This window comes from Geospiza fortis, unplaced genomic scaffold (genome assembly GCF_000277835.1).
Source record: "Geospiza fortis unplaced genomic scaffold, GeoFor_1.0 scaffold11, whole genome shotgun sequence".
Classification (NCBI taxonomy): Eukaryota; Metazoa; Chordata; class Aves; order Passeriformes; family Thraupidae; genus Geospiza; species Geospiza fortis.
The window spans coordinates 11,840,833-11,868,540 of NW_005054304.1; the positions used below are offsets into that span (position 1 = coordinate 11,840,833).

Below are 27,708 nucleotides of genomic sequence, written 5' to 3' on the forward strand. Positions count from 1 at the left end.
TCCAGTTTGTCTTCAGTGCAAAGCCACTGATTTTCACCATTTAATTAAGGCTTCACCAAAAAGAAATATATAGTACCATCTTTAATAGCTGAAAATTAGCACACTCCTTTCAGAACAAATGGTCCATGAATGACTTTTGTGTCTCTACCATCAATTGTCTTCCTGAACAAAGTAGTATCTCACTGGTGGCCCGGGCAAGTCTTCCTCTCCATCAGTCTCTGGAGCAAATGAAACTGTCAAATCTACATACTTCTTATCAGCTGATGGTTTCACAAGCTTTTGCATCCTATAAAGAAATGAAGAGCAGTTCATAAATGCACCAGGAGGATTGGCAGTGGGAATTCAGGGCCAGACTAGGAGGAATTTCACTGCCAGCAATGTGTACTGGCCCAGCATACTACAGACCAAATTAAAATAGAGAATACACCACCTCTAAATTGCACACAAAAACTGATCCTCCACCTGAGCTTCAGCAAATAGTATTCCATTTTCCTGACAGACACAGCCCATTAAAGTCTCAGAGTAGTAAAAAATCCTGATATTCACAAGAAGGCAGCTTTATACTATATGACTTTGACTTCATTACATACCCCACTCATTCAAAATTATTTATACAGCTGTAAGAGAAAGCATATAAGCAACGCTTTTGGAGACAGGCTGTAAATTCTCATCTTAGTATGCCAGGCACTCTACAGCTTGGCAGCTCCTCTCTCCCCAGGAGTTTGAAGTAGCTTGCTCATACCTCTCTGCCTGATACCTACTGTCAGGCCTTCAAATCAGTACTCATCAGTGCATCCACTTGCTTCAGCAAAGCCTGTGAGCACTGACTACCACACACTTCACAGAAGCTGTAAGGAACAGATTTTAAGCTGAAGTAGTTCAGTCCACAGGTAAGGCAGAACTAAACCTGGGTGAGATCTGGCTGTTATTTTTCAAAGGCCTTCAGTCAAAACCCAATGCCTTGCCTTCACATCCTACCAAAATGCCAGGGTGAAACACCTCAATTTCCTGTCTGTAAGCAGCATAGCAGAGCCTTTTTGAATGTCATCATTCTTAAAAGGGCTGAACTGATTTAGAATCTCAAGCAATTACTCTATTTGAACAGACTTACAGAAATCTCAAACTGCAAGCAATACATTATTCCTTCAGAGCTTAGTTGCTAAATATCAGCATTAGTTTTAAGCCAGTTTCAAAACGTTCTAGTAGTCTTGTTCTGCTTGAACCATGGTACATTCTTTCCCCTCAAGAAATTATTGTCAGACTTCTTTAGCTTTCTCATTCTGGTATTCAACAGTTAAAGCAGCATTTTGCAAGTCTGCTTTTCTCATCAAAGAAGTTAACTCACTCTCTCTTTTTTCTTTTACAAAAAGTAAGAAATTATCTTTTTTCTTCCCAAAGTATTAATGGCTAGAAACCACTTTGAGAGAAAATACTGCTGTCAGACACACATCCTTTGATACAAGCAAGGAACATAATTTGTATGTGCACTTGCATCCCTAAATCCATTTTCCAGTTATACTTACGTCAACTTTAATCTTTTAATATGGCCTGGCATCACAGGAACATAGAGCATCTTGACTCCTTGTACAACCATAGTTGGTTCAATTCCATATTTCTCCTGGAATTCACAAATTAAAACTTGTTAAAAGACTAGAACAGCTGCCCAGATACTACTGCTGCAAATACTACAGTTAATGATTCAAATCCATAGGATCCAAACCAGAAAACCTGCTAATGCATGGATGCTGATAGAAAGTTTTATTAAGGTACATTTGAGCCGAATGAATTAACAAGGAATTTGAAAACAGGCTTGAATGCCTTTACTTAGAGACATTCCCAGTGACATTAGTTATTACTAAAATTATTCTGGTTTGAACAGTAACTTGATGGAAATAAAAAAGAAAACAAAACACAATTCAACCACAATTTTGACAAGAAACTCCCTTCCTCTTGTCTTGTACTGACCCAGGACAGTAGATAACTTACTCTGACAGCATTTATGAAGTCCAACAGAGTAAAATCCTCTTTCCCATAAATTGTCCACCTGTCCCAGATGGTAAATGATATCCCATTTCTGTTTTAAAAAGTGAAAGGTTGTTACTTTAAAATGTGAATGCAGTCATTCCCTTTAAAAGCGTATTGGAGAACTGCCATGTCTTCTTGTTGATGTGCTGTCTAATCTTGAGCAAAAATCTCTTCCCTCTCTGCTGCCATTTCTCCAGCCCCCTTATCTTGCTAAGCACAAGACACAGTAAGACCTCTAAGTAAATGTGGTATCTGATAGTGAAGTTGCTGAGTTTTCAGACCTACTAAAAAACAGCACGTGTATTGAACAAGATGCAAAAGCGTGTCCGGGATGTTTCCTAAGAACAATGCCACACATCTACCTTCTCTAGATTTTTAAAATCTCACAATTAACAGCTTCCACTGAAAAACAATCTAAGCCTTTAAACCCACTATTTTTTTTAATTAGGACAGATGAATATGGACTGCATTTTCCAAACAGGAAATTCTTGGGTAATGCATTATGAGACACCCTTGGCGGTATTACAAGGATCACTAACACCTCTAGCAGTACACAGGAAGTGGACAGCAGAGTTTGATAGCAAGCATGAAACAATTCATCATTTTCCAAGATTAAACAACAAAAAAATACCCTTGGATATCTAGAATGCTTATCTGGAGTATGGCCACAAGCTGTGGTTCCATCATAGCTCTGCTATGTGAGCACATAAGGCCTTAATGTGGATATCTGGATTTAGTAACTATTCAAACTTCTCACTTGTTGGAATGGTTCAGCAAGTTCTAAGCATCAATTAGTATATTTCCAAATATTGTCCTTGCCCTTCTGCCATTGTCCTTCCTACCTGATTTCTGTTCTTCTTACTTCAGCAGTTTCTGTAAAGACCATTATGGGAATGGCTAGGTTCAGAAAACAGTTCTTGTATGCATCAGCTGGGTAGCCACCCACAACTTTGATGAGTTCCAGTGCAACCTGCAGTAAATTAGAGTTTGCTTATTAGGTTTTAGTGTTATCAACTCTAGTGTAGTTAAGAGGCCAGTAACTACCAAGGAAGTTGTTAATGAGATCAGCCTTTGTCCAATCAGCAGAGTAAATAATATGGAAATGCAACCCACTATGCCACATAAATAAATTCTGTTGCAGCCAAGGGAAATACTTAAAAACTGTTCTTAATGTAGTACTTTTCCAAAACTGTTTGGTTCATGCAATCTCCACAAAGCATGAAGTTCTCTTGAGATGCATGAACATGAACTACTACAGAACAGATCCTTTCCACTCTTGGCAGCAGCATTCTAATGGAAATTAGTACTAATGGCCAAAAACAAACCAAAATGCGGAATTCCAACCCATCTTTCTGTGCTGCAAATCAAAAGTAAAAGCACCAAAGGCTCACCATGTTAAGGAAACTTCCCTTTTTGACCATTCAGGAGCCATTCCAGCAGCCACACTCACACCAAAGATTTTCACTGCTGGGACTAAATCCCCTTCACAGTGGGCAGCTTCTCAATCACTATCTTGCTACTTATCCCACTCTCACAGCCAGACAAGGTTTCCTTGCTGGCTGGACCCTGGGTTTTCCTTAGCAGAGTCTCAGACTTCTAGGTTCTTTGAGTAATTTCATCAGGATGTAGCAACAGAATAACAACTCAAGCTGGTGCCTTGGAGAAGGGGCCCTGAACAAAGGACTACCTGGGCTTCTGTACCCTTACAGTCTCTGTGCTCGACAGTCCAGGGTATTCCAGCTCAGTCCTCAGCTCCTGCTGTGTCCCTGAGTGTCTGGTCATCTGGCTAGGCCACAGGCCCCTGTGCCCCTCTGTTGTGCAAAGGGTCAGCAGTTCATGACCTCTTGCATAAAGCTCCCACACAGAGCTCAGCTGGCACTGCTGGCACTGCAGCTCTATGCTGAGCTGCCTGCACTACATGCATTCCTTAACAACCACACCTAGAATCAAGCATGACCTTTGCTATTGGTACATGAGAAATAAATCCATTTCTTTAAATGAGCCTCTGTCGGGGTAGCAGTAATCAATACCCAGACAACAGCAGTTAAAGGCAAGAAACAGTAAGAGAAAGAAATATGCATTTTAAAAATCAATCTCACCAGCCCTGATACTGCAGCAGTAGCTGTTGCAATGGCAGGGATAATCTTTCCAGCAATGCGCTTTGTTTTGAACCGATCTGCTGGTTCGATATTGTACATCTTGGCTCGCAGGTTCGACGCTGCTGTTACAAAATCTATGTGCCCATTACTGTCATCATCTTTCTCAAAGGAGATGGGCTTCATTTGCAAGTCAGCTGCTCATAAAAAAAATATAAAAGAGCAAAAAATTTTTGTTAGAAAACTGAAGATGTCCTAAACATAATTTAAAGGAACATAATTTAAAGGACTAAACATAATTTAAAGGAACTAGAACCTTAACAAATTAAACATTTCACATCCCTGAGCTTGGTGCCTTACTTGTTTTCCTATGCTAGGAAATGCCCCTCTCAATACCACTTGCTAATAATGAAATAAACATCAACAGAGCTGTATAATTTTACTTTCCTTGCACCACCAAGAACAGATTTTGAACATCCCTATGGCTGTTTCTCATACACCTCACCTCACTAAAGCTCCATCCTGAAAGAATTCCCTTTTAAAGCTTAGTTTCCCTTTTAGCTTAGTTTAGCTACAAAAATTTCAAAATATAGACTCAGTAGCATTGGAATCAGAGTTTTGGGTTGACACTCCATGGAATGAGTTAGGGATAAGCTAATCTTTCCCCCGAATTCATGGGCTAAAAAAGTTTGCACGTAGTTGTTGCCTAGTGGTCTCTTTGTGTGTCCAAGCACAAAATGGAATGCAAGCATCCTCATTTTGAATCCAGAAGATGCTGAGGAAGACTCTTAACGGTCTTCACAATTTAGGATCATTTCAGATTGAGAACTCTTAAGTAGTGACAGTCAGCCTTCTCATGCCCAAATAATTTGCAGTCCATCTGGAATCCAGCCAGCATGCTTCCTCCCTCCTTAAGAGTTCAATTCCCCACTGCTACCTGCTCCCTGTCATCAGTGTGGTAATTACAAGCAAGCATAACAGAAAGCCTAAAACTTCCATGTATCTCAGAAATACAGAACCATATGGTAATGTCAAGCAACAGGACAGGTATCTGCATGGCACTTCAGAAAGCTTTAGATATCAGCTCTACTTCTTGCAGAATTCCAGAACTGCTTCATCCAAAGATGTGAATGTCACTAGTGGCAAATGCAAATGCACGATATTACTAAACTATGACACTGGTTTGCACTACTCACTTGCCAGAGCTTCATTGGATAGTATAGACTTTTCCAGCTGGAAAATAGCATTTCTTTCATCCTCGCTGCTGACAGGACTATGATCTGGTTTTCTTGCAGTTTCATCAGTCTGTACAACCTGCAAGTGTGCACAGTGCTTGAGTAATAAAATACATTAACTTCATACAGTGCAGCTGTCAAGTGTCCTAAATTTCCTGTCTTCCTTGCAGGCTTTCCTCGCCAGCTCAAGAGAGGCATGGATTTACTGGATCAAGTCCAGCCAAGAGCTTCTAAGAACATTAAAGGACAGGAGCATCTCTCATACAAGGAGAAGCTGAGAGAGCTGTGATGGTTCAGAGTGGAGAATAAAAGGGTCAGTGGGATCCTACCAATGTGTACAAGTATCTCACGGGGGGTAAGTACAGACAGCACAGTCTGTCCAGTGACAGCACAAGGGCACAAACTGAAGCACATAAAATTCCCTAAAAAACACACAAACATACTTCAAAGAAAAAGAAACAAACAAAAGCATCCCAGAAAAATTGTGATGATGGTTGAACACTGACACAGAGAGAGGCTGTGGAGTCTCTATTCTCAGAGATATTCATAACCCAGTGGGACACAGTCCTTGATGACTTGCTCTAGCTGCCCCTGTTTAAGCAAGAGGATTGAACTAGGTGTTCTTCAGGGGCTCCCTCTAACCTTAACACACTTATTTCCCCAGAACACACTATAATTTGTGTTTATTTCTCATTAGCATCAATGCAGTAGTTGGAGATGTGGGACACTGCTTGTGGAATATTTTATTTTTTTCTTTAAATCAAATATTACACTTACTTTGTTTGAAGGTCTAAACTCTGGTACCTTCACAGATGAAATAATCCCCAAAATGGTTTCCTCTGACAAGTCCTGTTATAGTTTTGAAGAAAAACAATTTAAATTCACATCAACTCAAAAAGGCCTCCACAAAAAGACTATAAATACAATAGGATGTCACAAATATTCAGTGATGTTTCAGCTAAACATCATCATTAAAACACCAAGTGAGAATTCATTTGGCACAGCAAACCAGAGCAGTGTGAAGTGCCTAGCACTTGAAAACTGAACAGAAGTGCAAACCTGACTGACAGGAAGGTCCAGTTAAAAAACAAACAAACAAACAAAAAAGATAAGCAATGTAGAGGTGGTAAGCAGTAAAAAATAAAACCTCCATAGCATACCTAAGACTAAATTTTTTTTAAAGCCTTAAAGAGATTTTTAATTTAGTTCAGTAGTTATATTGCATCAAAATAAGTAATTACTAAGTTCAGTGCTTACTGAAAATATCCATTACACTACTCATTTTTTCTCCAGGTTAGGGATTTAAATAAAGTGTAAGCAGCTGCCAAACAGACAGTGCTGAAGGATAGATTACTGTAAGAATCACTTCAATCAGCCCTTGAAAAGAACTGGCAGCTGGACATAGGCCCAAAGTGAACACCAGGTTAAGTTAAGGGAACACTGTTAGAGTCTGGATTACCTTTTCTGTGAAAGGAACACAGTACACTGTTGCAAAGAGCTTTGCTGTGCTCACGATGAAACCATAGTGCCTAAAGAAAAAATAATTATTTTTGGTTGGTCGTTTTTTCTACTTCAGTTGCCCAAAGGTTTGCAAACATACTGAGAAACAGGACTTCCATCCTTCAGTGTAAGCAGTACAAAATAGCACTTTTTAGTGACTCAGAAGTTGTCCCCAAAACTAAGCAAATTTTGATGAGTGGAGAGTTAATGAAAACCATGTCTCCTTATCCTTTGCAGTCAAGCAAACAATTACAAATGGTCATATGACATCAATATGATAAAAAGCTTAACCTCAGAATTACTTTGATATTTACCATGATGTCAGTTTTCACTCAAACCAAAAACAGTGATCCAGTTTCTCAAAGCAATTGTAGATATACAGCATATAAAAGCTTTTTAATCCATCAACCGCATCCCTTTTTAAAATTATCTGTAATACCCAAGCCATCTAGATCAGACCCAAATTGAAATGAACGAGAAAAGTAGTCCCTTCACTAGGTCATTTGGCACATCCTGCATTTTATGATGTGGACAGTGGGGGTAGGGAGGTGTGACAGCAGCAACTCAGTAATTCTGCAGCCATATAAGACATGAAATGGGTTGTTCTAAGCCATTTCACATTAGATGTTGTCAGAACAGCACCCTCCAATCCCATATCAGTGAAAGTTAAATTATCTGCAGTGGAAGTATTTGGCAGCTCACCAAATCTGCCACAAGATAAGACTGTGCACTAACAGCTATTGATTCCAGTCCAACTTCCAGGGCTATAAAGCCACTGCCTTGCACTTCCTGCTGTAAGGTGGGCTTTATAGGATGCTAAACAATGCATCTGGGACAGTACCATACTTACAAAGGATCGTTAAATTCAAACTTCACTGGGAAAGGAGGCCTCTTTGGTGACTGCCAAAACAAACCTGGTAGGAAAACAGACTTAAGATGAAATCCTAAGGAACCAGGAGCAGCAACAACATGACATATGCCATGAATATGCCAACAGGCATAAAGGGGCATTTGTACTTACTTCCATCTTTTAATCGTGTATCAAGGGGAAATGAATGAAGGAGCTGAAGAGCCTAGAGGAAAAGCCAAAGAGGCTTTAGTAATTTGTCACATAGATTGACATGACCATACTAAATCAAGCCTGACTAGCTGAAGTAATTTAAAGAGTTAGGAAAATCATCAAACACCTTTGTCAAGATGGACAGCTTAAAGACAAGTACTACTAGACAGAGTGCCTGCCCATTTCATTCACAGAACAGAGAAGACAATGTCACCTCATCTGTACAAAGCTCAAGGAAGGCATTTAATCCAAGAAGCAAAGCATTCTTCCCCACCTTATTGTCACTTTAGGATTCTTGCATATGGATTCATAACTTGGAATGTAATGTTTTCTCAATATGACAACTACCACCAGGGATTCTGTATGCACAGGAACGTTTATCAATCCACAACATCCCAATCCCATCTTTCCTACAAAATTACACACATACTTTAGGCAACACTGTGGACCAGACTGTCAGAACAACTGGCTCTTATTTCAGAAAAATCTTTGAGAAAATCAGGGTTACAAAGGTGAGTTCAGTAACGGGAGTTTACTGCAGGAAACAAAACCCACTGCCTAATAAAAGACATCTGATAATCCTGATACTTTGGAAAACAATGGAAAAATGCCAAGAAAACTGCATGGAGACTACTGCACAGAGTACTAAGAGTGAGTTAATAAACAAGACCTAGAAGTGCTAGAGTAGAAAGGGATACAGCATTTTTAGGTTTCAAGTATAGTTTGTTATTTATGAAGAGATGGAAGTGAGTGCAAAGACTTGGACACCTCGTTATTAGAGCCACGAGGCTTTCTAAAATCCTCATCATCCTCATCACACCACCCCATTTACAAGTCTTACCTACCTTATGGCTAAAATACTTTTCAAATTTTACTCTTGCTAGTTCTACACACTGAGTCCATCTTCGGGGTCTTCTACTGAGAGTTTTAATAACATGAAAACAACCTTCCAAGCTCTCTCCTGATTTTATTCGCTAGAAAAAGAAACATGGAAATGTTAAAACAGACACGATTCCTTCTAATCCAGTCCAGTCAAACAGCAAATATGTTTTTAGTAATCCACAAGCAAGAAGAAACAGAGGTTCACTTCACGAAATATTATCCTTTATGTGCTCCTCTCCACTGGGGTTTTTCCCCATTTACTTCCCAGCCCTTTGGACCACAGGCCATTACAGACTCAAAATAAAAAGACAGTAAACAATTCCAATCTAATTTATTACTACTTGAACTCACTTCAAACTCAGTCTTACTTTCATTTTTCCTAGCTAGTTACACATTAGTGTGACACACACTAATCACACACTAGCAGTGTCTGAGTCTTTCTGGTATTTCTACATCATGTACAGAACCCATGAGCTGGAGAAACTTTTCATTATGAGACACACCAGAACTACTGTTCATATGATCAACTAATGACTTGGCCAAGTAAGTCTTCAGGTTTTCTGAAGAAACTCAGAAACTAACTGTAATCTCACTAGCCTTAAATAGAAACAAAGTCCATAAAGCAGTAGTTTAAACCCTCTATTTTACCCTGGCAACATTCCCTTACCTGTAAAACTTCTTCTGCTGATGGATAGGTTTGCCAGAACTTGTTAAACAATGAAGGCTTGTGAGAAAATGAACTTTCAAACTGTAAAATAAAAAGAACAAATATGGATTTATGCAAGAAGAATATCAGATGCCCACCCTTCCAAACACACATGGAGTTGTGCTGAATACTAGAAAGGTTAATTCATTACCTTATCTCTTGCCCACTGTATCGTATGCTCAATAGCAGCTGGGAAAGACTTCAAGGTGCAAAAAGGTATTTCTTCCTCTGGTGGATCCCGCTGTAATTAGAGAGTTGCATGCCAATGCAGGCTTACCCAGGTTAATTGTTAATAATTGCACCAAGAACTCGTACACTACACAAGTTAAAAACTCTGCTGTTATAAAATACAAAGTGGCTTTGTATGCTTAAAAATCGGTTTTATCAGCGCTAGCTAGTATTGTCAATTCTTCTTTATGAGGAATAATCTAAACTCAACACTGGAAAGCAAAACTGAACTTTGAAACATAAACAACAGCAAAATTGACAGACAGCTTTCCAAGATGCGGAGCTGGCATTCACGTACACTTTCAACATGAAAGTTTTTCATGCCCTGTCACTCAAGGCCAGAAAGACTTCTTTATGGACCCTAACAAGACAACTAGGATGCTCAAAATCCTGTCTCTGTGTCCACATGGCCTTATTTCAACCAGTGAATTTCTCCACAAGAACTTAAAATAGAGGGATACTGCACGTAGTGTCTATCACCAATAGAGCCTGAAGGTTCATTTTCCCCTTTCCCATTCAAGCAGAACTATCATGTATGCTTGTAAAGAACTGCTCAAATTTTATTTCCTGTGAGTTTTTCTTCAGAAACAAAGGAAGCAGTTATTTCCTAACAGTATTGTTCTGCAGCAGCTCAAATAGCCCACTAATTTTAGAAAGACACAAAAATGATCAAAGAATGAGAGGGCATCATGGGACAAGCTACAGAAGGCGAGCAATGGTCTTGAAAGACTTACATGACTATTGTAGGACTCTGTCAGATGGGGCACAATAACTTCTGTGTGTCCTTTTGTTCCCATAGTTCCAGAGTCTATAAGAGGACGCAGGTTTGCTACACAACGACTGATATGGAAAGACACAGACTATCAGAGTACGGAACAATCTCTACATTCTTGCCTTGCAAACATTACTGGAGTGCAACTAGAGTTGTCTCTAGGCACTTTCAGAAGGGTGGAAAGCTTACACCAAACTCAGGGGAAAAAAAGAGATTAAATAAGAATTATTCAGGTTAGATCAGGATACCACACACCTCAACACCTGTGGATTACGAGCATGAGAATTTGTAAATGTCAATATCTCTACTTTTAAATTTAAATGCATATTTTTATGCTTTAATAACCTTAAAACTGACAGAGTATCCTCACCCTCATCAGAAGTTAACAGTTGCCCTGGCTTCCCTTCCACCTCCTACCTATCAATGTATCTCCTGGCTTCAACATTGTCCAAAGCAGTCACAATCACGTCTTGCTTGGTGTAGAATTCATCACTGTAAGTGTTCTCAGTGGCTGGACAAACTTTATTGATATCTGAATCAATCTTTATGTGAGGATTGATGTTCAGAGTTGCTTCTGCTGCAGTGTAGCTCTTAGGTTTCTGAAAGCATAAATACAGGTATCAGCAATATGCAGATAAAGAACATCAGGGACACAGAAATAGCAATTTCATTTACTAATCAGACAAAATTCACTGATAGAAATGTTAGTATGCAAAACACACAGTAAACATTTTTTTTATTCATACACCTCCCTCACTGATAAATACCTTATTGATCTAGTTTTATTTTTTGTTTTATTTAGTGTTTCAGAGAGGACGTGGTGGTGGAAGTGCTTAAATGGTTTATCAAGTAACAAACTGATGCCACGTGCTGCCACTCATAAGAACTTCTTCAAAAGAAGGGAGCAGCTCATGACTGTCTGAGGATAAACCCATCAGTAACTCTGAGTCTATGCAGCACAGACATCAAGCACGTGGGAATAATCACATTACTGCAAGGCATTCCACACAAAACCAATTTCAGAAGCTAAACTGAAATAGAGTTCTTGACCTACCCAATACACTTTTAGCCATAGCACAATTATCTAAAGATCAGCACTCAAGCCTGTGGCTTCTAAAAGCTTGCAGGGTTCACCTTCCATTTATCTATCCACCCCAAGTGCAATCTGTTCCCAGATTTGCTACACATAAACAGGAGGCAGAAAATTCAACTGTTGAGTTTTGGTCAGGGGAAGCCTTTTTCCACACTGCTGTCATGATCTAAGCCACCTTTATTATTTTGTGCTGTGTTTGCAAGGACTGGGATGTTCTCTCTGCTTCTAAGGAATTAACAGCTTCTCTGTTATGCATTTACTGAATGTACATGTTGGGCTTTTTCAAAACAATTTACCAGCTTAGTGAAAACTGAATTAAGTCAGAAGACACCAACTTTGGTCAAGTTCCATCAGCAGCAGCACTACTGAGCTCTATCAAGAACACTTCTGCAAGCACTGTCTATTTTTTGTGGTTTTATTTTCCCCAAATTTCAATGTCATAATAGAGCATTTCTGGCATAGTAAGGCATGGCAGGCTCTTACACAATACCGTACTCATCCAACTGTCAAATTTGAGAGATTTCATTAGTGAAAAACACCAGTACAAATTAAGATTAGACAACCAAAAAAATTTTACCAATTTTACTTTTAGTGATGAGTTGGATGCCATTGGAGTTCTAGGTACTGTTTAAAAGAACCCCTAGATTTCATTACAGCCTTTAAGTCTTTTCTGGACAGAAGTACAGACATGCACAAGTTCAGCTCTCTGTAGGGACACAGGACAGAGAAACACAATAGTCCAGAAAATTTACTCAATAAGAAATCCTACCTGTATGTGATGAGGTCGAAAAAGAAACTGCCTGTTCAGGTTGGATTTCTCTATCAAATCTGGATCTGTAATTGTAACCTAAGTCAGAAGGGGCAAAAGCAACAGCTGAAGTTACAATTTAAGTGTAACACTGAGCAATGATCTTGATCAAACTTCTATAAACACTTGTCAAAACAAAACACTGCTATTGGCATCCACTGTGGCCAAAGCTCAGCTTACTGACTGACTACATTTTGTTTTAAAATCAAAATACACCAAGATTGCTGCAAGTATATTCTGCTTTTGCACACCCTTCTATGCCAAGGCCACTGTATCCTCTGCACAGAGATCAACCTGAAATAAGACTTAAGCTGTTAACAATTTTAGGAGTCTAATTATTTAGACTCACACTACTTCTAATGAGAAGTAAGGTTAACAGGTGACTTACCAATCCTTTGTCTTGCCCAGTACCAACACCAAGAAGTGCAAAGTTTTTTAGCATTTCGCAGCCTATGGCTCCACAGCCAACCTAAAGAACATTACATTTGTAGAATCACAAATGTTAAGTAGAAACCACAAATACAAGTCCACTCCAATTCTGGACCTTTTATTCTGCAGTGGCCCATCACAGAGCTGCCCTCATGTATTTTGGCGACAGTAGGCATTAGCTGTACCAACAAAGCATTTGCAAACAGTGTAACAGTGTCAGCCATACTCACCAAGAACACATTCAAATCATGGAGCTTCTGGCACAGAGAGTCTCCAATACAAGCCCTCAAGGCATCGTATCTATCTCCCCTATGCAGGCACAGGAGACAAAAACAGGAGACTTCAAGCTGCTATTTATCATGGTGGTACCACTGATGCCAAACTACACTTTGACATGAACTAAGAAAGTCAGGCAGAGTATAATTCCTATTCATGCTGAAATAGGACACACATTCTTAACCTCCAACCTGTCCCTCCAGCAAACAGCACTGAATTAACTTTAAAAGACATCTGTGCCTGCTTGAGACTCAGATGTGAACAGTACATAAGCCAGCAGTTTGTAGTTATATTTACCGTGGGAGAAACTCCTCAGAGCCCACCTTCTCTAGAGGTGTTACAATGTCTAAAACATCTATATATAGCTGCAAAAAAAATGAAAGAAAGAAAAAAAATCTATTAAAAACCTGTGAAAAACATTAATGTTATTTTAAGTTAAAAACTAAGTACTTTGTATGAACAACAGAGTCTGGAAATGTAGGAGCACTAAGTTTTTACTGGAAGACTACATAGCATCTGGTACCATACAGTTCACTTCACAATTTTAGTGGACAGGAAAAAGCATTTGGACACAGAGGGGAAAAAACATTCACTCAAACAGGTGAGCTGCAAGTTTTTGACTTCTGACAGGCATGTTACCCCTCCATAGGTAACTCTGAAGATTGTGACATTTTTTAATCCAACTGTACTCTGACATTTATCCTGAGAGTCTGAAAGCCCTGATCTTACGTACAGCAGCTTAAGCTGGTATCTGCACTATATCACACTTTTGCATCCATGCAGTGACAAGCCAAGGCTCTTTTTGCTAGTATGGAAAAACAATATGCTATCTGAACCCCAAATACAAAAATTTTGACTAAAACTGGCTGTAATTTTATTGTACACAGAAAACCACTACTTTTTCTAAATATAGTCTCAAATATTTTTTTTTTAGTTCCATGTCATAGAAGTTGTTCAGGTTACTCTGATCATACAGCATTTACACACAACGATCCATTCATAAGATGTCAAAATAACCATCCAAAAACCAAGACAGCCTTACCCACTGCTGCAATGGAGAAAATTTTCCTGTTACTGCTTTCAGGACTTCCTGGCTAGCAACACCACCCACTGCTGCAGCCAAAGGAGGTAGAAATCCCTGAGCAGTTCTAGACAGCCATTTCACCACATCTCCATTCACCTGAGGCTGAAAAGTAAGACACAGGAACAGCCTTTACCCCCTCAGTGAACAAGTCAGTGTTTGACAGTTTCACAGTCCATCTCTCTTCAGTAAAAGATAGATTATTTCACTCTGACTAGGAAAATGTTTCCAGCAAAGACAGAGCCACCATATACCCTGTATTTGTCACATGCATTCGTCTAAAAACTTAATTCACATCACCACAGGACCAGCCATCATGTCAGGTCAACATTCAGTTGAACCCATGCTGAAATCCCATTCTGTTTCCTCACATGGCCTTCAGATAGCCAGCTGATCTATCTAAAGATGGACGCAAAGGCCAGAACAAGGACTAACAACTAAAGCATGAGTTTTAGGCAAGTAAATAAGCAAGTAAAAAGTGAGTCATAATGATAATGGTTCCTTACTCACTTTGTTTTCCAGTGTTTCACTTATAGAAATGGCTATTTTCAGCATTTCCTCAGCATCTTGAAGGCATCTAGACACCAGGGTAGAAACAATAATGATGACTTAAACATTCCAGAGTTCTTCTAGAAACACAATCAATGGCAGAAAAAAAGCAATGGATACAGTAGGAAGTATGGAATCTCACATTATCCTTAACAGTGAGCATTCAAGATGTACTTCTAAATGCTAGGGTTAGCTCAGGAGTCTCAGTGGAAAAGCCCGTGCACAAGTACAGTCTTAAGATTTATATTTCTTAAGTAATTTTGTCTCATTTAACTCAAAATTACACACATCAAGAACTACAGCTGAATGAAAAACACTGAAAATTAAACCCAAATCATTTAGGTTTTTTAAATCCATGAACTACAAGATAATTCAGGATCACTGAAACAACTTTTCCATATCAATCCCACAACGTGAAAAAACTAGAACAGAGAAGGCCTCCCTCCAGAAGTATCTCCTGTCTGCCTGGGCCCAGAGAATGTCATTGCCATATTGGGAAAGCCTTGTCCAGACACACATCAGGTAACATTTTTCATCTTTCCATTTCTACATGGTCTCTCAAGTACATGTCTCTCAAGACGGGGAAGGTGCCATGCTGCACAGCCCCCCAGGAACTACACCAAAAGGAGAGACCGGTCTGGTTCAAGGCTTGGCAAACACAGAACTGCTGCTTTACCCAATGTTTGGTCCACGACCAAAGTTCTCCTGGAAGTGGTTCAAGGCAAGCATGGCAACATGGATCTGCAAAGGTGCCTGTTAAGACAAAAACAGCTGTTGATCAGTTACAAACTAGGAAGAAATGAGGCAAACAAAAACAACTATCTGAACACTTCTGTTACCATTTCATATCTTGTCTCTTAAGTACAACACTCAAAAAAGTTTTAAAATGGCCTTAAAAAGTGAATTTGAAATACATTTTATTAATGTTTTTTAAAAAGTGTTGCTCAGTAATGCAATTTTACACACATTCAGCACCCACTTCAACCAAGTCTAACTGAAGAGTCCCCAAAAGAATTTAGAGATGAAATTGGAAAGTGTAGTAATCTTCTTTTAACTAGACATTATAATGCATTGCATTTTGCCAAACATCAATAACAAAGCCCAGCATTAAGGGCAAAAAGTAGAAATTATATTATGTTAAACATAAAGTTACAGATTACAATTCATGTATTTTTACTATTAGGGCACTTATGCCCAAATCCTAACATGCTAATTACCTCAGGCTTGCTAAAATCCGGAACAAGGCATAATGGGTTTGTTATCTGCTTCTCCAGCCGTTCCTGGAATAACAGAATTCATGACAACAACACACCACTTAAGAACACCACAGCCACTGCTACCTGACAAAACAATACTCTTCCTACAGAGATTAAGAAATACATATCCTTTCTGACTAGCACTGCCATTGCTCCTTTCATTATTCATACCATACTAGATGCTAAAAATAATTATCTACTGCAAGTTCTATCAAAATGGTCAGAGAGATGTTTCACATCCGAGTGGCAAGACTCATCTTTAAATAGGTGTGCTGTCTGGGGCTGTCCTGTGCAGAGCCAGGAGCTGGAATCCATGATCCTTGTGGGTCCCTTCCAAACAAATTCTATAATTCTAGGAAACATGTACATGCTGAACTCTGCTTCCAGTGCTCAGAGCATTAATGCCTGAGAACCCAGCTCTGTGAAGCACACACTTACAAAGTAACACATCTTGGGCGTCTTCACTTGCACAGCTATGCCTCCATGCAGGTAAGGCTCCATCTCTGATGTATCACCAATGCTGAAGGAGTAAGGTGACACCACTGAAAAGAGAAGACAATAAACAGTGACAGATGATTCTAAGTGTCATTGGATGCCACAGTTCTGTATACAATGAGGGGGGAGATTTGCCTGTCCTTTCTTTCAGTGCTGCAATTTGCAGTGGGCAACCTTATTTTGAAAGCATAAGCACAGCTGATCCTTCTAACAGGATTAACCCAGAAACTGGCAGAGGGACAAAGCATTAGTTTCACATCATCTGTTATGAAATGAGCTTTTTTAAGTGGCAGCAGATTTAACAAGAATTCTGATGACCACAGCTCTTTAACAAAAATGAAATCACATGTAATTTTCTTTAGAACGTGCACAGCAGTGTCCAGTATTAACTACTCTGAGTAGGACTTTAGCCCTGTGATGAGAACTACAGGTAATCAAAAAAGGCAGCTGGAGCATTTTGTCACATCTTCCCCCTCATACATGAGAAACATCATTCAGGCAAGGTAAAAAGACAGAAAAATTGTTAATTTATGGAAAACTAAAACCAAAAGCTAAGAAATGAATAGAGGAATGAACTGACTGCAGCATCAGTTCTAGCAAAATACAAGGGCCCAGAGGAAACAGATTCAAGCACATGTTTCAAGGGTACTGGGTTTTGTCTCAGACCACAAAACAGTTAAAAATAAACAACCCCTACCCACTTGCCCTCTCTTCTGCTCCAAACAAACAGACATTCAGATCTGGGAACTAAAAAATTCCCCAGCATCCAAAAGGAACCAAGTAGAATGCCTTGAGACATGCATAAAGTAGAAAAAAGCAGGGTAGATGTAAATCATGAAAATAACTTCAAGAGCATTCTTAGAACATTGTCAATGCATCCCTGTACACTTAAACTGTCACCCAAAAAAGCTACAAAGCAAGCAGTGACACACTAAGTGGCATCCAAAACCATGACAGAAGCACAGGCATTATGGGACCCTCCAAATACCAAACCAGTTTCATCAGCAGACAAAGGATGGTCAGCTCAGAGGCTGCTAACTAGATTCCACAGTTTGAGCTGAGCCATTCCATTGGCTCCTTAAGTAGCAAGATGAGTTCAGGTAGACTTTACTAAATGCCATCACAACACCAGGAAGATCTTTGCACCAGAAAGCAATTTTTGGTGCAAAAACCCAGCACTCCTCTGACTATGGTAACTAACACTGCAGTGGCTAAATCAGGCCAGAAAATAAGTACCTTGCAAATGAGCCAGCAGCACTTTACCTGTTATTTGGTGTGTGGATCCATTCAAGCATGACATTCCATTAACTTCCCGAAAGGTTAAGAACTGTCCTGTTTCAAGCCTGTGTGGATGATTTTCAAGGCAAGTGACAATACCAGGATTTGACTGAAATAAAAAATGGCAGTCAGCAAGGAGGAAAGTCTCTCATGCACAGGGGTCACATTCTATTGCAGGCACATAGCTTTTTGTCTACTGAAACGGCAGTCTCTAATACTTTTAACACCTCATTTCTGTCACAGCAAGAGAGTTACCTATGGCAACCTTTTCAGTCCTACGACTTTCAATTTAACAGCGTTTCTACAACACAAACTTTCTCATTTTCACTGTTTTCACTTCTCCGTATGTTAGCAAACTGCATTTACTAGCTCTCAGCAGTTAACCCCATTGTTATGTTCTAAAACAGTAGCAGATTTATCCCCCTTTTCCAAACTAAAAATAGTCCCCATGTTCAAAGAAATTTTCAGAGGCATTAAAAAAATAAAGTCTTGTAAATGGTGCTTATTACTCCATGCTTCCTTTCTGTCTGATATCCTTAGAAAGGGCATCCAAACTCAGTCTCAAAAGTTTGGAAGCTTAAAAAGCTGTACAGCATACAGGAGAGACACAGCTTCAGCAGGTCACAGACAAGCTTACAGTTGCAGGAATCTCAGACAACATCTCATCCTGTTACGGGATGCGATGCCAACCTGCCATGCACACAGAGACCTCACTGCAGTCTGAACACAGCTCATCAAGACCTTATGCTGCACCTCAGGCTGTAACCTGGTGGATTTGCAAGCAAGCCTGGCCTGTAAAGTCTCCTCTCATCCCTTCCTGAGTCTCCAGTATAAGAAAGATTCCAGTTAAGGAGCATAGGACTTAAATACAGTGGACCACATTGTCTGTGGACAATGAACAATGGCAAAGGAGTTGACTGGAGAAAATTCTGCTCTGATTTAGGGACACCAGTGCCACCTTGACCCTGTTTATGGGACAAGAAGAGGCACTTGATGGCATTCAGTGTTAATTCTCATCAGTTTTACACTTCAGAGTGGAAGAAGATACAACTAAAGTCAAGCATTTGATTATTAAACACAAGGCATATATACAAATATATATTCATTCCTTGACTTGGCAGGTAATCAGCACAAGCCATGAAACTCATCTACATACTCCTATTGTCATCTTATTGCAGGGGTTCCATACTGTTGTCTCCTTATCACAGAAGTTTCAGACCTTCTTGGTGTTTCTCGTGGGCTGCTCCTCTGAGCACTGACTCTTTCTTCTTCCCAAAGCAGCCAACTGACTCCAGTTCTCCTCTCAACCAGCCACCCCACTCTTTTATGGCACTCTTCTTCTCACTGGTTACAGATGTGGCCTGTTACAGTCAGACCTGTTCCTAATCTTTAATAATTAGCCCAGGTGCAACTCTTTAGGGGTAAGATTACTTTCTACACTATCTTTATTTTCTTATATTCTATCCCCCTACATACTCCTTATGTAATTACTGAGAAAATCAAATCATCCATTCCCTTTTAAAGGCACCAAGGAACAGGCTACCCAAACCATCATATCATAAGCTTTAATCCAGACCAAACCCAACCTGCTGTACAACCCCTCCTAGATTGGTTATTTTATATCTAGACTGGAGATAGGACAAAAGACCTGCTGCTGGATGAGTGAGCTTATTGTCTGGACTTCCAGAACTGAAAAAAGGACCTAAAGTAATTTCCCTTTATAAAACAATAATACAAGATTAAACGGACATCCTTACATTCTGCACTGGAAGTACTAGCAATAATGTGCCCTTCTCATTGCCTCTGCTTTGGTAGGTTAAAATAAACCTTTAAATTTCTTTTCAAAATATGCTCTCAATTCCCTTGATTATGCCAGTAGCCTGCCTGTAAGTGCTGCCGTTTCTTATAATAAGGGCTCTTTTCATGCCTATTTTCACGCTTCCTTGCAAGTCTTACCCTATTCCCACACCAAAATTACATCCTTTTCTTTCTACATCCCCTCATTTCTTTCTCCTGCTCTCTCTCCAATCAAAAAAATCATTATTGTGTGTTACATAGTAAGTAACAACCAGGAGGCAAGGATAAGAACAAAGTAACTAAAGTAACTTTGCTTCTCCTGTAACACCAATTTTAAATTGCTTAGCAGGCTGCTCAAGCGAAGCACTCTGCCACTCTCGTTTTCAAAGAGCCAACAATGAGTCCTTTCAAACACAGTTAAAGCAACACAATGACTTTTATCCCTTACTTGTGTTATATTTGAAATGAAGATCTCCTTTGGTTCCTCTCCTGTTGTATCCAGCACTTCAAATTCATCACCAAAGTCACAAAACAAACGTGAACATACTCCATACACATCTGCACTGATGAACTACAAGAGAAAATAAACATCATGTGCATCCCTAGAACAGCACAAGCCAAAGATATGATGCCTCACACTGGAGCTGTAGAAGGCCAGCAGGTTTGATTCTACAGTGGAAACCGGTTGCGTACTCAGGCCACTCTACACAGGACAGCACCGACAATAGACCTTGAACCTGCAGGAGCATTTCTGAGCCCATTCACAGCACAGGACTAACATCACTCACTACACAGTGAAATGCTGCCATCTCTGCTTCTCTTACACTCAGCCTCAGCACATCCATCAGTCTCAGCACATTCTTTCAGAACCATTCTGAGTTAACAGTGAAAACTATTTCTTTAACATGACTGCTTTTTAATTCAGGACCAAGCTGTGGTTACCTGTGCTGGTATCCAGATAATACCAGTAGCAGCACTGTATTCCCAGCACTCCTGCTGCTGCATCAACATGCCATCTGCATTGAATTATATACCTCATAACCAGCTTTCTCCATTTTTGGAAAGAACACCCTGGAGATCCAGAATGCCCACTGTACAGATTATTCATGTGTTGCATTTTTTCTATTACCTTAATAGGTGGCTGCTGAGCATGACAGAAGTCATTAATCTTCTTCTGCAGCAACAGACTTACTTCAGTAAGTATGACACACTGTGAACAAGAACAGAAATACTTCTAAGACACTGAAAGCAATCAGTATCTTCAGGCTATGACAAAACTCAGTACCTAGACCAAGTTACTTGAGTGTCCTGACTCCTACCCTTAAAAGAAAGCAGTCTTTAGGAAGTTTTTTCATTAAAGCAGACTGGTTACCACCCCACAGGTTCTGGAAACAGAATGAGTAAGAACGGGAACAGCAAATTCTCAGGTTTTTGTTTTTTTGGTTTTTTTTTTTTTTTTTGACTGCAGCTGTGGAATTCAATACCCAATTAGAATATTTACCAAAACAGTTATGGATAATCTCAGCAAAAATGTAGATTTTGAATTTTAGGATTAAAGCTAGCAAACAAACATAAATAATGCTCATCAGTGCACACCAAGAAGTCTGCACAGGCTTCCAGTATTTGCGGTCATAAAATTGCAGACACAGAATTTCTACACACATTCCTTTAATGTCTAGGACAGTACTGGGTTCCAAGGCACATGCACTGCAACCCATTCAGTTACACTGGCCTGCTGTAGCTGGGACATTCAGAAACTCGGTGTGCTTGTATGTCAGCCACACAGTAAAAGTTCCCCACTCAGATTGAGCCATGCACACAGGCAAGAGACAGCTGACTGAACAAATGCAAGTGCCCTCACTCCCCACAGAGGCACTTACATTTCATTACGTACATACATACAAGAATAATCTAAATATACAGCCTGAGCTTCTGCTGCCTGGAATATACACAGAATATATGTAGAACATCTGTGCTATGTAGCTGCAAAGGTCACAGGGTCATCTTCAAAGAAAAAAATTTGTACAGCAACTCCACTTAGCTATTTATTGTCATAGTAAATTCCATAGTAAGTGTACTAAGAAAGTGGTGAGAACACAAACCCACTTGAAAAAAAAAAAGCACAACACTTCAACAGTCTAAATACAAGACCCACTCTTTCATTTACACCATCTCAACATATACTTCAAAGTTCTTCGTTCTATTTACTTACATAAAAAATCCAAGTTGTATGCTCTGAACAAAATACACGAACACACATACAAGTGCTTTAAGAGTGACATACCTGGTAGTGCTTTAGGAAAGACAGATCTGTGGTTTCATCTAGTGGCACAGTTGATGCTGCTACATGGACATATGGATTGAGTTCTGCAATACGAGGAAGTGTGGCCTCAGCCCTGAAAGAAAAACAATTTTCAATTTTTTACACATCTACAAAACTGTATTTTCAATATAGAATTTCATACTACACATGCCCTACAAGAGAACCTCACAATATCTCCTGGCAGCAACAACAACTCATTTATTTACACCTCAATTCCTAGCAGGTCTGAGGAAAACTGCTGTGTCCAATATCCCACAGGACTCAAGGATTGTCTGCTATCATGGCTGCTGTCCAGTCTTGGACAAGTGGCTGAGAAAGCCCAAGGAAGAAATGCATGCTGGCCCCCACTATCAAATTTGCATAACAAGCAGTGACACTTGTGACTCAGAACCTCAGTCCCAAGTCTAGACTTCCTCTAATATCTACCTGGCCACTGTATTCACAGCCAGCAACTCCAGAGAAAGGGTTTAACGGGTATTTGATATGTACTAGCAGCTCTTGGACAACAAGTTGCTATTTTTGATGCTGATGAGACCATCAGGCTCTCACTCCAAAGACTTCACTAACCTGTTCCTTTGACTGGTAACATCATCTTCATGTATGAAGAAGTTGATCCCCAAATCCCATTTTGTGCAGTGCTTGGTGTCATGAACTGTAAGAGCCTAAGAAAGTTTGTCAAAAAGCATTTGCTGGAAGAAATATACAAGGTCACAGCACCCAAAAGGATGGATTAAGCCCCATAAAATGTTGGAGGACTAACACTGCAGAAGATTCAGTTGTAGCGCATATAAGAACAAGCTCTTCCAACCACTTTCCCAAGAAAACTCTTACTGTTTGAGAGAGCAAAAGACATCTGCAACGTGCACTTCATTCAGTATTTTCCCCACAGTTTGCAGTGATAACAGACAGCATTTAAATATCAAGGATGATTTTTGCCAGACTGTGATACAGGGGCAATTGTGATCTGAAAATTAATGGACTCACTCGATTTTTTCTATTGGAAAGAAGAGTTTTAAAAGGCTTCTTGCTAATAAAATTAATCCCAGCAGCACAAAAACAGTTGTTGGATTAAAACACCCAACCATTCTAATGTCTACACCAAAGGATTCTCATGGATGACAAAATAAGATAACATACTTTGAATAGTTTGGGTTTTGAGTTTGGACCACTCCATTTAGGAGAAGCCAATTTGTACAAAAGGATTCAGTATCTAATCAGCAGCTGGCTAAATTATTTTATGAGATATTTCAGAGCACAGTGGACATTAATGTGAGATTCTAACAGTACCACTAGAACTTCCAAATTATTCAAAGTTTTCACCCCTAGGTTCTCACATGTTTTGCAACCCTTCTACTGAGAAATAGATTCAGAAACTTTAGATTAGTGTGTAGTGTTTTGCCTTTTTCTCATGCTTACCCAAGAATACCCAACAACAGAATTGTTTTACATACCTTTACCCCAGCCAGAATGATGTTTTTGGCTGAAAAAATAAGAACAAAGCAAAAACAGAGAGAGGGATTATTGTAAGTTACTTGCAAATCTGTAGTTAGATAGTTATTCAGGTGGACAAAACAGTATTTCGTTGTTAAGAACTTTATAGCTTAAGGGTTTTTTCTCTTTTACATTTGGCTCAAGAATTCGACAGCACTCCAGAAAGCAAAATAACATAAGCAAGGTTAAAAAGACTCTCTGCATTTGTCATTAGTCAGCTGTTCATCCCACAATTGTGATTCCAGAGATAGTAATGACAACAAACTGCAAAACCCCATGATTCTGTTCTGGCATCTGGTGAAAAGAACCACTAGAGGCAACTGAAGGAGTAACACCCCAGGCATGAACCAGCCAAAACAACATCATCTTGCTCATGAGGAGTAAGGAAAATTGTTAAGGAGCCTCTTGTATCAGGGCAGTTATGCATTTTCACCAAATAGCTCTGTTCTCCCCACACACTCTCCCATACATGGGAAAAATTTGGGCTATAGCTATTCCCATAATACATTCATTGATACTGATACCTAAAAGAGTAACTTGGATTACCTGCCCTAAACCTTCAGCCAGGACACAAGATTTGGGTAAAGCAATCTGGCTCATGGAAGCACATTTTAAACTAAAATTTGAAAAGTTGTTCTAGTAAAATGAGAACTTAATCCAGGATCTTTCCTGCATCTGCAATGTTAGTAATATGCATCATGCACACATAAATTCACTCAGTTCAGACATGCTTATTATATTTAAATTTAAGGTTTACAAGTATTCTGGGACAGTATGTTTACCCACACTTGTGTCTTTTTAAACATATGTTACCTAACTTACCAATCTCCACCCCAAGGCCACCTATACCACTCAGGAACACGTGGGACTGAGCCATCTTCTGCATTGCTGTGTCTCCAAGAACATACCTCTGGCGACTACAGCAAAGACAAATTCCGATCAAAACAAGATACAAAGTCAAGAGCATATTAAAGCAAGTCAGGAATTCCCAGTCATTAAAAAACTTCTTCAAAATTGAAATGTTTATCAATGAAATATAAGATTTGCACTCACAATGCATATAGTGAAATGCATTTGGTCAGACCTTGTCAGTGCCAGGTTTTAGAGAAGATAAATAAAGTTATAATTTTAAATCAGTGCAAAACTTCTTCAGGATAAACAAAACTTTTGGAATTAACTATTGAAGACACAAGCATACGAAAGTATTTCTTTGTTGTCAGAAATCTTCAGAACAGAGGGTGACACAGCTTTTGTAGTCAGATCCTGAAATGTGGGAGAGTCCTAACATCCATCTGTACAATTAAACTTATACCATTCTAATCATCACCTTTCTCATCAAGGAAAAGAACAACTTTCTTGAGGCTACTACCAAAAAGTAAAGCAACACAATACCAGAAGTACTTCACTGAATTGAAAAGAAGCCTTATTTGTTCTGCATACAAGCATTTTTTAAATTATTGTTTACTTTTTGATTTACAAAGAAGCTTTTCATCCCACCATGCTTTTACAGGGATACCATTTGTCCCAGGAGAGACTTTTTGAACAATTACCAAGGCAAGTGATCTCAAGACATTCCCAGCTAACAAATTAAACTAAACCAAAAGAAATATGTTTTTTTAAATCTACAAAAAAACCTCAAATCCAGGGTAACAGAGATATTGATGATGAGGACTGAGAAGCACAGCAAAGGCTGAAGGATGAATGAAATTTTAACATTACTGCATGTAAATGTAAGTGTTCCTGAAAAGTCAAGAACAATGCTTAAAAATCAGACAATCTTACCTATACAAAGCATCATCAATTTCCATAGAGTCTGCTGCCATGATTCAATGTGATCTGTTTACACTAGAAGGGTTACAAAAAGAAATGAGCTGGTTGTGTCAGATGCAATTTCACAGCTGGCACCCCCTCCCTGTCCCACTCAGTTCTTCATTAAAGGAACTGAAAAATAAAAAAGTGATGTTACACAGGAATCAGAACATCATAGCACATGGATAAGGAAAACACACACCAGCCAGAAGACAAAAACCCACAAATCTTCAATAAATACTTTCAAAATACAAACAGACATTAATTTCCCCACTGAGGAAATGCAAGACTTACTTATTATATTTGCCAGAGTTAGATTTACTGAAAGAACAACTTCTTTTTACATTAAGAGCTCCAAGCTGATCAACTTGCATCCATCTGATCAGTGGGTTTTTTTTGAAAAGAAGATAGAAGATCACGGAATGGCTAGAAATAGGCATTTATGCTGCATTACTTCTATGTTAATTTAAAACCTTTAAGAAACAAGTGTTTCAGATAACTGAAGAAACCAACACCCAAAGATCTGAATTACTGCAACATTCAATTAAAACATACAGTTAGACAGTTTGACAGGACTGTAAGAAAACATGTAATCGTTGCTATTAACACCTTTGGCCAGTAACAAGGATGTTTTCATTGTTAAGTTGGTGATAACTAAGCACCAGGATTAGGAAGAAGATGCCCCTGGGTACCTTGTTTCTTACTTATGCACACTGGGAACTGGTGCTTCCTGAATGTGGCAGGTGACTGCCACCAAACACAGGATGACCAAAATAGACCCTGTGTGTACTTTTGTAGTAGCGATAGGAACTGATGTTCTGGGTCACATATCTTATTTCAGCTTTCTACAAACTGCCTTGGAAACTACACAATAGCTGACAACCCTGTCTCCTGAGACTGAAAAGTCAGGGCCCAGACATACTAAGGACATTTTTTTTGGAGAGCACAGATATGCTCTAAAATAGCTTCCAAACCTGCCCAAAATATAATTCCCATTCACTGTTCAGGTGACTCTGGCAAACACTGTAACATTTCAGAAGTATGGTACCTGCAGTCTGTCACAATGTGGAGACTGCAACATTCTGACCCAAAATTCATCCTTTTGGTTTTTTGAAAGAGCTGAAATAGCACAGCAAGGGACAGAGTAACATTGGACACAGGCCACAAATCTCATCCACAAAGCTCCTCCACCACGTGGATATTAACTCCTGCACTTCAGCAAGCACTCAAGGCAGTCAGCATGAGGCAGCTCCTGCACAGCCCACACCACCAGCCACTTCAGAGCAGCTCCCATGCCCTTGACACCACATGGGCTGAAGACAAGCAATGACCATTTCACTAGAGCCAGGTCTCAAGCCAGAGTGCAATACACCACATCTTACAGTCACAGGCACTTCAGTCCCTGCTTAAATAAGGGCCTTCATTTCAGCCACTGCCTGAGACACCAGACTGGAGGTCCCCTTCAAAGCAAGCCATCTCAGACCAGAGCTGTTCTGCTCCTCCACAACCAGCCTCCACAAACAGCACTGGCACTCTGGGACTACATAACATAAAAGGATTGCAGTACTAAGATGGGGAAGGTGATCCACGCCTGGATAAAAATGCTCAGCTTCCACTGCTGTGGTTGCTAACATTTCAACCTCTGTGCCCTCCCAAACAGTCTTCTGTAAACAACTAGGATGTGTGATCAAATGGCAAGAGAAACTCAGCCACCTGTTTCACACAGACTCATTTAACAGTGGCTCTTTCAATATACTTTTCACTTCCCCATTCTCCTCCCACAGTCATAGTTACAGCACTGAGATGCTGCCAGTGCACCCATCAGGCAGAGCAAAACACCTCCTTCCACAAGGATTTAACGACACTACAGTGAAGCAGCTGTAAGACAATCTTGGATAATGTACTCCTGCATCCAAGTTATTTCTCACTTTTGTTCCAACGGTACTGAATCTGTTTCAAAGAAATGCACGTAAAAAAGTAATTTAAACATTATGTCCTAGTTCTTACCAGAGGCTCAACATTTACACACTTGTCTGTTTCCTTTTAAAAGCTCAGTTTTAATGTCAACCTTGTATTTAACTGTTTAAGCAATGTTCCTCATTTTTTAAAGCCTCAGCTGCTTGCATGACATAACCCAGGGACAAACCGAGAAGCCACATGCTACCAGGACAGACTGAGATGCTCTGAAGAGCAGCAAAGGCACAGGAGCTCTAGCGGTGTGCTGGTTTCACAGCGCTCTCACCTCCGAGTCAGCGCAGGCTGAAGCAGTGTTCACTACTCGCTGTTCAGCACGCCGGGATGGCACGGAGGAGGCCTGGACTCATCCCACCTACTCGGAGCTTCCAGCGGCTGATCCCAGGCGATGCAGGCTCCCTGTTCAGTCGGTGGGAGAGAGAGAGGAGGCTCAAACCCAGTTCCTGCCCAGCCGGGCTAATGCGGGAACACCGGCACCTCGGATCTGCAGCGGGGAGCCCCGGCAGAGCGCACGGGCTGCCTCAGAACCGCCCCGACCGCAGCAG

At 39.9% G+C, this 27,708-nt stretch overlaps 1 protein-coding gene across 1 annotated transcript; it reads right to left on the minus strand.

The window, feature by feature from the left end:
- UBA6 (ubiquitin like modifier activating enzyme 6) lies at positions 1–27,563 on the minus strand. Its single transcript, XM_005418146.3, has 33 exons — positions 27,432–27,563; positions 25,163–25,225; positions 24,203–24,297; positions 23,341–23,369; positions 22,457–22,551; positions 21,851–21,962; positions 20,696–20,776; positions 20,015–20,137; positions 17,755–17,878; positions 16,435–16,538; positions 15,958–16,020; positions 15,417–15,493; positions 14,702–14,768; positions 14,153–14,296; positions 13,408–13,475; positions 13,065–13,143; positions 12,794–12,874; positions 12,367–12,444; positions 10,922–11,103; positions 10,467–10,572; positions 9,656–9,745; positions 9,466–9,546; positions 8,762–8,890; positions 7,878–7,929; positions 7,707–7,770; positions 6,816–6,885; positions 6,134–6,205; positions 5,318–5,435; positions 4,125–4,318; positions 2,868–2,995; positions 1,987–2,074; positions 1,524–1,618; positions 1–286 (listed from the first exon to the last, which is right to left on the minus strand). The coding sequence occupies exons 2-33, from the start codon at positions 25,201–25,203 to the stop codon at positions 151–153; spliced, it is 3,066 nt and encodes a 1,021-aa protein (XP_005418203.1). The 5' UTR covers positions 25,204–25,225; positions 27,432–27,563; the 3' UTR covers positions 1–150.
- Between the last annotated feature and the right edge of the window lie 145 nt (positions 27,564–27,708).

Excerpts from the sequence above, each read along its gene's own strand:
- UBA6 (XM_005418146.3), bottom strand. The coding sequence starts at position 25,203 with ATGGCAGCAGACTCTATGGAAATTGATGATGCTTTGTATAG. Across the intron at positions 14,769-15,416 it reads GGTCGTGGACCAAACATTGG|ATGCCTTCAAGATGCTGAGG; the intron begins GTAAAGCAGCAG and ends CCTGGTGTCTAG. Across the intron at positions 14,297-14,701 it reads GTGAAACACTGGAAAACAAA|CCTCAGGTGAATGGAGATGT; the intron begins GTGAGTAAGGAA and ends CTTACTTTTCAG.